We start from the raw sequence: 11,626 nt of genomic DNA on the forward strand, positions 1-11,626 counted from the left end.
ATGTCAGTGGTTTATCCTTTAAAGTAGGATAGTTTACATTTTATCAAAAAATATGAAAATCCCTTCATATGTTTTAACCCAATCAAAATTACATATTAAATATTGCCATTGACCATGAGACGATGGCTTGTAAAATCAGCATACGTGTTTCTTCATTTCAGGACTCATGCTTTAGTCAGGATAAACAATTTCACTTTTCAATTTCACATCATGAGTAGGGTAGAATGAATGAGTTGATTCATTTATCGATATAATTGAATAAGCCTACAGATAAAACTGTTTGGATGATTTGATTGATTGAACGTACTTTCCATATATTGCACTTATTATGCAAAGGTTAATTTTCACCATGATAACCAAAATGACATTGTTCTTATGATCAGGTTATTGGTAAAGGAACATGAGGTATGATGATGCTTACAATCTTTTTAGTTGTCTCTGATGAACTTGTAAAAGCTGACACCAGTATTGATGGACATAGCTCCGCGTCCGGAAGTCTTGTCAGACCATGGAGTACACCTTAATGTATGAAAAAATTGCATTTCATATAATCTGACCAATAAAACTCTTAAATCTTCTACAATTACGAGCCATTGCAAGCCGCAATTTTAATTGCATCTGTACTTAAAAGCACTTCTTAATTAACACTAACCTAACAAGTACCAACTATCATTAACTGGGTGAGCTTCTTATGTACGGTTTTTAATTAAATACAACACAACCATTAAAAATATAACGCTGCACATTCTTCCTAAAATATAGAGGGGGAAGATTCTTAGATTTACATGTACATGTAGATGTTTAGATGTAGGGCGTGATTAAACAGCATCAGACTCGTAAAAGAGGAAAACTGGCTATTTTGATATCGTCAAACATGTATGATTTTCAAGGACATTTTTAGTCCTTGAAAAAATTATGGTTATATTGCTGATGACGGTTTCCAGAATTATCCTTTTTCCTGGGGTAGTTTCCTATTTTTTTCAATGGCAAATACAGGTAGGTGCTGTGCAATGAAATTATAGGACGGTTCTACCGATTTTCTTAAAAGCCCTACGTTTAGATTTCATCACATAACTTTGAGTGCTTAATGGGCCTTTGTAAACAAGGCCACCTAACTCGTTTTAAAGACTTTATCAAAATCTGTAGCATTGGATTGTGTTCGGAAATTTTTCAATAACTACATCGATATTGGTTTATTTATCTACAACGGTCATGGATTTATACACCAAATCAATTGCTATCTAAGTCCAATTAGGATTTTTGAGGCAAGGTCGAAAACAAAAAGAACAGTCTGATGTATAAATAAAGAATGAAAGATAGAACTCAAAATATTTAGGGTATTAAACCTTAAAAGTTGCTATTGGTTGACGATATATGTCATTCAAATGAAAATTTACTAAATACTCCATACATGTTTAATCATGTGATCCCTCCTACATTATTGTAGTTTTTATTTAAAAAAAGCACTTACTGTGATAAATTTGAAAAGCCTCTTCAAAATTGATGAATACATCAAGTAGTTTTGTAACTAATTACTTACCGGTGACAACGATGGCATATATGGTGTTGGCATACATATCATAGGAGCAACTATCCAGAATTTCTGCACTATTACCGCTGCCCCACACGTACAAAGCCCCTTTCTTATGGCGGCCCTTTACAAGATTAGAAATTCATGACTGTATTCAAATGTACTTTTATATCCTTTAACAGATATTACTTTTTGCATATTTATCTCTAAAACAGTCATTCTTTGCTAGTGGTGCACTGCGGGGGGACCATAACAAGAATGTTATTTAAATTTAGATAGCCGACCAAATTCTCATGACATCGTTGTGTATGTTTCAATAACAAATCAAAGAAGCTGCATGAGCAAGGAGGATATTGTTATAAAAGCAAAAGAAGAGAAAAAGCAGAAAATATATCGAAATTACCCTCAAAATGGCGTCTTTTTTTGTGGAATTTCGACCCTACCTCTATTTAGGAACAGTTTGTTTAGGGTTTGAATGAGTTATTGAAGCAGGGAATACGCCTACTGCAAGAAGATATAATAAACAGAATGTGCAAATGGTTATTTAAATAAAAATTTATTTGAAGTCACTGAAAAATGATCACAAAATTAGCTTAACTTACGATACATGCGGTGTCCCACCCCGATGAAAATTTCATCTAATCCTATCTTTCCGTATTAAAACTGTTCAATCGTCCAAAGTGGTATTTCGGTTAGTTTGTGTCACGAAATCCATGATATAATCAGTTTTCTTAAGAATTTCACATTTATTGCTCAGCAAGGTCGATTTTTCTTCACCGCGTCCCAATATAACGTTCGCAACGCTGCAACTTCAGAGATCGATTCTTATCAGACGACTTTAAAATGCCGCGTGAAAATTATACATCGATAGCGATCTTCTTCCATACTCACTAACTGATGACGTCTACACACGAATGGCTTCTTTTACACACTAAAAAAACCAGCTCAAACTGGCGGGTGGCCCATTCTGATAACATGGCACGCAATGACGCTGTCGAGATAGGATGCAGGGCACAGGTGTAATTCCCTCGATTTAACCGTCACAGTATTGTTTATTGGGATCTTCTTTGTATGAAGGTGAGAAATAATGAGTTTCGTTTCATTTTTCTTCAATTGTTTCAACATATTTGTGTACCGATTGATTTTTACCATTCTATAAGTAGGGTGACTTCGTCTGAACTTTCGTTTTGCGTCTGTTTCACATGGGGGACTAAAGGTCATATTGAACATGGTGACGCGGTGATACCGTATTCATGTTCTCTTGTTCTCGAAAACTCAATCATCGAAATTGAATTACTTTTTTTTAGTTTTGTCTTAAATTAAGCTGCTACACTGTATTCCGTGCGTTTAAAATTTAACCGTCTGTAAAAACAGCAATAATGGATTACTAGCAACACTTACGTTACGCAATGAAGCACCGAAAATGGGTGAAGAAAATGTGTCTCAGTAATGCGTGTTTGCCACTCATAATGCACTGTACTTTGTTTGAATAAGCAATAAACTATTTGTGATCTTAGGTTATCCATTGTTCGTTATCAGAGTTAACAGATTCTTTGTGTGATTTTTTTTCAGAATCCCAAGAGTGGATGCCTTAGTGAGCACAGAACAGATATCACCATTGGTCTACATATGTCAGGAAGAATGTTATAATTATGAACTTTGTGTTACACTGAACTTCATTTTGTTAAGTTTTGTATTTAACTGAACTTTATTGTGTTAAAATAATAATAAAAAAATAATAGTTCTGATAAAAAACTACAATCTGGAACATTCTTTAGATCAACTTTGTTCAGTGTGTCCCATATGACAGAGTTACAGTAAATAAAATATGTGCATTATTCCTCTGTGTTTGTCAATTCCATTTTAAAAGCATGTGAAAGTGGTGTGCCCCTCATGAATGAAGTGTGTATGGATAATAGCAAAAATATTGTTATTATTTACATGATTATAAAAAGTTTTTGTACCCGCGTCAATAACGTTACCGTGACCCACATATTCACCATTTTTATTAATTATGAAATGTGGATTAAATTCTTCAAAACCAGTTTTGAAGCATTGAGACAACACCCCCTTATGATTTAAACTAAAACTGAAAACATTCCATTAGACTTTCATTAGTTTGTGCAAAATATATTACCCAGGGTAACGCGTCTTGGATTTGGTGGGTATAGCTGTTCAACTCTCCTGTGTGCCCTAAAAAGGGCAGCTGCTGTTTCCCTTTTTATGAAATGATAAACTGTGATGGTGTAGCTATCACATCGCAAAATTACAGCTTCCCAGAGAAAGTTTGAAATTTTCGGTCAAATTCAACATTTTGTAACCACTAGCAAAGAATGACAGAAAAGGAAATTTTTTTATTCATGGTTATGCCGCACTGTAAATTATTCTACGGTTATGGGGTATGCCTAACTGAAAAGACAAAAATCACTCCCATTAAAAGAAGTACTGAGATTCACTTTTTCTGTTGAAAGTACAATCGTTAATGCTAGAAGCAATCACAAATACATGTACACTCTCTCTTTTATTGTCTCATAAGTATAGCGTCCACAACTAAACAATGATGTGCTACCAGTCAATGGTGCTTTGCAGCTACACGTAGCTACACTACCAATATATTTGTAGATATCAGTTAGCACGGATAAGTTGTTTAATCAAATCTTACTGTTAAGTACTTAGGAGCTGGCATATTTACCTCTCTCACACCATGACTTAGAGCCCTTTTAATAATCTCTGGGAGTCTGTTGGCTATAGTACCGCTTCCTGACGATACCCAGCTATTGCTAAATATCGAGATTGAATCTAGTTCATGCACGAGGGCTTGTGCAATCTCGTCAGCCTTTAACGTGCGCTGTGCAGAATCACTTAAAAGCTGGATATCTGGAATCCATGGACAGCGAACTTAAATTACATTATTTTTTAAGCTGTAAGACTTAAAATATCCATGATGTTACTTTTTTCTTAAGAAATATGATATTTTGATTTAAAAGATTTGATATCACCGTTTTAAGGGCGTTAGCAAGACAGGCAGACATAAATAAGCAAACTTGAGGAAGTTGTGAAAACTATTTTGTTTAATACCTATAACACAACATGCATTCTTCAAAACTAGTGGTTTACAGATAACAATTATGGTAACGAATAACTGCAAAGCAAACAGGGCTCTGTGTTTATAATACTGCCATCTTCTTATATATGAAGTACCGTCATTGCTCCAAGTAAAGTGCGTTTGTGTATGCGTTAGTTAGAACACCTAGTATGCCATAAATATGCTATAAATTAAAAAAAAAACTGAGGTATAAACACACTAAGGGTCGTTTAATTTTTAAAAACTTGCCGACATCTCAAACATAGACATACCTGCAATTTTAGCATCTGGTGCCACTCCTATTCCACATATTTTATTGATTTTTCCACTTAAGACTCCAGCAACTTTGGTTCCATGATCTCTAATAAACAAGAAAAGGCACAAGCATTAAATGAACTGAGCATTCCATGTACAGGGACCTCGCTGAATCATACTGTAAAATAACAATAAGGTTGACTGATAATTTACTGTTACATGGGAAAAGGCTACAACTTTAAAATAGAAGCGCATAGTGCTAGGCCCATTCAGATGGTGCACTTATCATTTAAAATAAATAACCTTTATTAAAATTTACCTTCTGCTTGGGGTACTATTTAAAAACGAGACGCTAAGACTTCTAACCTGTAAATATTTTAGAACACATCTGAAAACATACACACAATACTTCACGCAACTCCAACAGCCTGTTAAACTAGGAATTAAAACATAAAACATAAAAGGAAAACATATTGCATGTGTATTACATGAAAAAGTGTAATTTTAATCCATAAAATTTTATCTTATATCTGAACCATTATTTTAAACAATAAATTAATTATAGCTCTCCCTTACAACATTCACATCTGGATTATCCACGATCCCGCTGTCAACAACGCCAATAACAATACCTTCGCCAGTAAAACATTTTGACCAAGAAGCCATTACATTCAGATCATAGTCATTTTTATCTGAATTGTTCTGCAAATAACCAATAGAGGTAATAGAATATTAAAAAGTGACATATATGTAAGGTAAAGTATGTGTTATTTTGTGAACAAGTTCTTCTTTTAAAACTGATATTTCATTGAATCCTTACGGTTTGCTAAGCAATTATTGTAAAAATGTGTCCATGTGTGCTTACCAGATACCACTGATCAGGCCACAGTGGGTCGCGTAGAGAGATCACAGAGCAGTTCGAATGCGTGGTAGATGGGGAAGAGGCAAGGAGTTCAAGTTCAGGCATGTGTGTTTGTTTTTCTGCCCATCGTATCTAAAGATGCATTAGAATAAATTAATCGCATTATTTTGATTATATTTACATTCACAGGAACTCAGGTATGTTCCAGTTTTGAAAAAAAAATCACGTATGCGTACATTAAAAGACTTAACAGTGACCAAATATCATGCTGTGTTATCAAGAAAGTCATATTAAGCACATTCTATTTTATAATCAGGTTGATTTAGATAAAAATGCTTACTTACTGGACACAAACACTGTACATCACATAAACCCTGACACCATACCAACATACCCTAAGATCACTGAGTATTCTCTGTTGCAGTAGTGTGTCTGACTTTCCATTCCCGAAGTCAATGCGAAAATGGTTCCCAAACATCTGAAATATAATTCATCACCTAAGTAATTATAATGTAGAATAATTATCCATTTTCGATTTTCGTGATGTCAGTATTTTTTCGAATTGATTGGCCCAAGTCGGTCTTTTGAACGGTGACATATAACATATATTAAACCACTGTATGTCGGAACACATGTAATACTAATAAAGGTAAAGAGTAAAAGACGTTGATAATTACTTGTGGTACAAGACGTATACTGACTGTGCGCAGCATATTTAAAAGCTTATAATTACTATATTTTTGTTGATTTAACAAAACACCTTATTACCACTTTTTGAAGTAGAACCATTCTTATTTGCTACTTTTTTCAATACCAAAAGATCAGATCACAGTTATGTACTCTGTGTATTAAAATACTGTAAGCGGCCTAGAATAATCAAAGCAAAACCAAATCCCGTGTGCTTACAAGTATAAAAAAATCGTGATTTGGTTTATAAAAATATCTGTTGACTAAACACTTCAAAATGTACCTTTCTAACACTTTTTAACTTCATCTCCTTTGCTAGAAGAGGAATATGACTTTCATTATGTAGTTCAATCACCCATCTGGATGTCCCCACTTTGCTGTAAAATAAGTGCAATCTCGTGGACAGTACATGGATGACAGATATCAAAAATATAAAAATATAAAACAGAATTAGACAAAAATTTCCTTGATATAGGCCTATTATTATTATTATTATTATTATTATTATTATTATTATTATTATTAGAAAATCAATACACAGAACCATATATAAATATATATTGAAAGTAAAAGTGTTTTTCCTGTATGAGTATATATATATATATATATATATATAATAAAAAGAAAAAAAGAGCAGCAGCTATTTTGCCCCGACAGGTTACATTGCATCTTCAGGTGGTTATATATATATATATATATATATCTTAAAAAAGAAAAATTCCTTACCTTTGAAAAGTGTTTAAAGGGTGTGTTTGTAAAGAATTAAACAGAAATGTCCACAAAATCCAGTGCAAGTTCCCCATTCTGCAAAACAACAAAGAACACTAAAAATGTGCCAAAACACATATCTTTCTGAAGCATATTTATACATGAAACACCTGACTGTAGCAAACGCAACTTTTATATGCTATGTGGCATAAATATGTATGCAGGGTCGTAGCCTCGGGGGGGGGGGGGGGGGGGGGCAGGGGGTGCAGGGGGGGTAGCTGCCCCCCCCCCCCCCCCTGGGATGTGAGGTGCAAAAGAATGATCGCAAAGGTAAAAAAAATTGCAAAGTTGGTATCACTTCTGTGAGAAAATGCACTCATGGCCACTAGACAATCATGCAGCAATCTGTTTACAAAGGTGTACTGTTGTTAGCCAACTCAGTTCATGCCAAAAAGCTCACCCTCCCTTAGGGAGCTATGCCCCAGGCTGTTATCAGGTTATTGTTAACCCACACTTTCTGACTTCTGATTGAGCACTAAATAACAGTTAAAATGCACCAGAATGCAGTATTATACATAGAGTTTTAAAAAATTTTCCACACCGTGGGAGGACACCCCCTCCCACACTCTCGCCCCTCGGGGGCTTCGCCCCCTCATGTCCGCTTACTGCCCCCCTGGCATTTTGCTCAGGCTACGGCCTTGCTATGCCTGCCACACAGCATACAAAAGTCACTGTTTTTAACATGGGTCACTGTTTTGGGAATAAAAGAAATCCTTACAACCAAATTTTGTATCGACATGTTATTTTTGACCTTTATAACTTAAACAATGAGTATTTGTGCAAGCGACAGACGACTTGGCTAAAAGAATCCTTGCAGCATCCCTTCAGAAATGTCAGTTCAATGGGGGAATCATGGGCATTAGAATTTATTTGTTATATATTCCATTATAATGCACTTAATACGTTTCAATGCACTTAAAAGGTTGATATTGTAAAATTTTAAGAATAACAATACTAAAATTATGCAAAGTCCGTTTTAAAGTTTAAATACATTTATCGTAAAAATTTTTAAAAATGCATTTTTAGGGAATCTAAAATTGTCCTATTTCAGTTCTATTATAAAAGGGCAGTTTGCTCTTTAATTTTCAGACGTGACGTAGTGATTGAGTGATTTTGGATATTGTGTCAGTGGTGGGAAATAAACAAACGGGGATTCAAATAAACTTGAAATTGAAGGGTGTTCTGCAGTTTGCAGAAACAGAAAATATGGTGTTATGATAAATATCCAAGATTTACATAAACATGTTATGAAATAATAGAAAAGTGACATCCTCTTTTTAAAGTTATTTTTGAAAGAGTGATATTGTATCATGATACTGAAAAATTTATGTGTAGGAACTATAAATTAGGCCGACCGGACAAATTCATACAAAGGTGGAATATGCCTACCCAGCCTATACAAGAAAAATAACAAAGAGGGAAATAATTTTCAACACTGATATGTTGTAAAGTAATTAAACCAAATGAAAGAGAATGACAGCGATCGCATCCAGAACAGCGGAGTAACAGATTCGCGGATCATATATATATAGCGACCCGCTTACAAAGCTTGCTGCTATAATTCTCGAATAGATTCCCCCACAGGGAATACGCAACAAGCATTCAAGTGGGTAGGCCATATCTGATCCGCGGATATGTTAGTCCGCTGTTATAAACGCGCTCAGAATGTTGGTGAAAGTTGCTACTCTATCCTGTGGTATATTGTTCGTGGTTCTGTGTATTGATTTTCTAATAAATATTGGGGTATAAATAGAACTGCCCTGTCTCCATAAATTCATTTATTCCAGAGTGGTTGAATATAAATTTGTAGTAAAATGAAATTACAGTACCACTACTTGGTTTAAACTGACAAATAAGAGCTTCAGTTTATATGTTTAAAAATGAAGCAGTATAATTCCAAATACGTTACTCTTTCTGTGTGACACTTAGAACCTTTTGATTTTGATATCCCTTCGTACGGCCACCTGTACGTTTCATCATCATCTGAGACGGGCCACTCAACTTAAAAGTGAACATTAAAGTCACGTCAGTGACGCATTCATTTTGTGCAATTTTATTCATAATTTTAATTGCCCCATAATTTAATTGTCTTATATTACAGTACCCCTCCATTATGGAAAGAAATCAAAAGTAGTTAAAAGTAATAAATAAAATAGTTATGCAAAATTACACAAAATGTTCAAAGGTTCACTTTTAGTGGATTGATCAAGATAATACACGAATGCAGTGCTACGATGGAGTTAATTGATCACTATATTCAACCTCGGTGGAATTGTCACTATTTTACCTGATAACCTACCCATTTAGTTATAAAACGATGATAAAATGCAGTGTCGTAGTGATTTTTGCTGCGTATTTGTACTTCAAACACAAAGAAGGGTGAATTTAAGAAACGCCCATTTGGCTCAAGCATTGCGAATGTTTAAAAGAAGATACAAAAAATGGTATTAGTCCGGTGGCTTAAGGAAAAAATCGTGACAAGGAGGATAAAAGCACCAAATTTGGCATGTGGTTTTGACATTCTAAATCAAATTAGAGCCGTTTGGTCAAAAATTCCAAAATGACCGCCAATTTGTGAAATTTTATAGAAAGATATACATACCTATGTTGATTTTTATCAAATAAAGTGTTTTCTACATCCCTATTACCTGTTGTATGCATATATGTCAGATAACAAACGATTGTCCTTGTACTTTTTGAAAAATCCAAGATGACCGCCGTATGGCATAGGAACATGTGCCAACTAGGAAGATGCATTGTCCACTATCTAATCAATGTTGTTTCTGAGTGTTTTCCACATCCTTATTACTCAGATAATATATTTCTGGTGAGTAACTAACCTAAGCATTACGAGAAAATCCAAGATGGCCGCCATGTCAAAAGAATACTAGTGTACACATTGGGCTTCTTCTGCCAGAGAGATATCATATGAATTAATAAATAAAGTTTGTTTCTGAGTATTTTCCACATCCTTTTAATCCATATAATATATATGTGATGAGAATGTTATGTGCATCCTTAACATTTTGAAAACAAAACAAAATGGCAGCCATTAGCCATAAGAGGTGGGGTTCAGTTACGTAATGTCTGCAAGAGATAGGCTTTCCTTAAAATGAAGCTTTATTCAGGTATATATTCAGTTTGTTTTTTCAGTGTTTTCATATCATTATTATCCCATGATACACATCTGTTAGGTAATAAATGTGTATATTTGATCATATGGGGAAATCCAAGATGGCCTTATTTTCCCATGGGAAAACTGGTGCATTGGATTTTATAAGTACTCCAAGGCAAATGAAGGTAATCGTGATATTTTGTCAAAATACAGGGTAAACACTTGTTACCCACCAGATAGATATATATCAAAGTTAAAAAAAGAATGTGGTAAATACCGAGAACAAAATTCATTTTTGAATCCAGGCAGTAGTTGACTGTATTCCTATTGTGAATTGCAGCAATCTTCGATTTTCTCAAATTCGTAAGATGCACACTTGCTACACACCATGCAGATTTATATAGAGTAAGGTTAATAAGAATGTCAACATGTTTGGACGTCAAAAGGCTTAATTTCATGTTGGAATTAATGTCTGAACTGTTCCATTAATTGACATCCATGTGCATTTGAATGATATATTCCTATGACAACTGGCAGCTATCTTGGGTTTTCCCCGAATAGTACTCAAGGATGATGCACTTTCTACACTCACTCACTCAGTCTTTCATAAGGGTAAAAATAATGTGAAAAACACTTTAAAACAATCTAAAGTTAACAACATTTAAAATGTACTCAGTGTATCCCTGACATTATTTGAAGTATGTGTGCGAATATTCTTATGACAAAAGGCAGACATCTTGATTTTTTTTCCAGAATACCCAAAGATAAACACATGCTACAGACCAGGTATACATCATAGGGGTAATAATAAATGGTATAAAACATTTTTAGAACAAACCTATGGCAATGTAATTGTATAATTAAACATATGTCTCTCTAGCAGCAATTGAAACCCACCAATTAGTCAAATTGTAGCCATCTTGGATTTTCTCAAAATATCCAAGGATGCACACTATTTACCCACCAGATATACCAGTATATCAGAGGACTAATAAGGATGAGCAAAGCTTGAGAAGCAAATACAATTTGTAATAAACACTATTTCACCCTGGTAGTAGTTGAAAGCCATGGACGTACATTTGAAATAGTATTCCTATGGCTAATGACGGCCATCTGGGATTTTCTCAAAATGACCAAATATGCACATTTATTACCTGCTAGATATGTATCACTGTATAATAATACTGTGTCAAACACTAAAAAATAAACTGAATTTGAAAGTGGATAATGTTTTTCCTAGCTGGCATTAGTTCCGATCGACCCCTTGTACTACTAGAAATTTCCTTTGGCATATAGCGGCCATCTTGGAGTTATTAAAAATGA

General features: G+C 34.4%; 1 protein-coding gene and 1 long non-coding RNA gene across 3 annotated transcripts; one reads left to right on the forward strand and one right to left on the reverse strand.

Annotated features, from left to right (window-relative positions):
- Positions 1-309: 309 nt before the first annotated feature.
- LOC106156260 (uncharacterized) lies at positions 310-6,799 on the reverse strand. 2 transcript variants are annotated; one of them, XM_087006273.1, is made up of 9 exons: positions 6,704-6,799; positions 6,128-6,211; positions 5,737-5,865; positions 5,448-5,573; positions 5,191-5,237; positions 4,889-4,977; positions 4,224-4,408; positions 1,541-1,655; positions 310-519 (listed from the first exon to the last, which is right to left on the reverse strand). In XM_087006273.1, the coding sequence occupies exons 1-9, from the start codon at positions 6,725-6,727 to the stop codon at positions 380-382; spliced, it is 939 nt and encodes a 312-aa protein (XP_086862399.1). In that variant the 5' UTR covers positions 6,728-6,799; the 3' UTR covers positions 310-379. The 2 variants fall into 2 exon arrangements, with proteins under 2 accessions (XP_086862399.1, XP_086862400.1); XM_087006274.1 differs by lacking the exon at positions 5,448-5,573.
- On the forward strand, positions 2,038-3,488 carry LOC147763326 (uncharacterized). Its single transcript, XR_015333145.1, has 2 exons — positions 2,038-2,608; positions 3,104-3,488. It is a non-coding gene; the product is annotated as an uncharacterized LOC147763326 (long non-coding RNA).
- Positions 6,800-11,626: the final 4,827 nt, after the last annotated feature.

The sequence above is a fragment of the Lingula anatina genome, chromosome 2 (assembly GCF_051362555.1).
Source record: "Lingula anatina isolate TDL-2025a chromosome 2, LinAna3.0, whole genome shotgun sequence".
Classification (NCBI taxonomy): domain Eukaryota; kingdom Metazoa; phylum Brachiopoda; class Lingulata; order Lingulida; family Lingulidae; genus Lingula; species Lingula anatina.

Excerpts from the sequence above, each read along its gene's own strand:
- LOC106156260 (XM_087006273.1), bottom strand. The coding sequence starts at position 6,727 with ATGAAGTTAAAAAGTGTTAGAAAG. Across the intron at positions 5,866-6,127 it reads GAATACTCAGTGATCTTAGG|ATACGATGGGCAGAAAAACA; the intron begins GTATGTTGGTAT and ends ATGCATCTTTAG. Across the intron at positions 5,574-5,736 it reads GGCCTGATCAGTGGTATCTG|AACAATTCAGATAAAAATGA; the intron begins GTAAGCACACAT and ends GGTTATTTGCAG.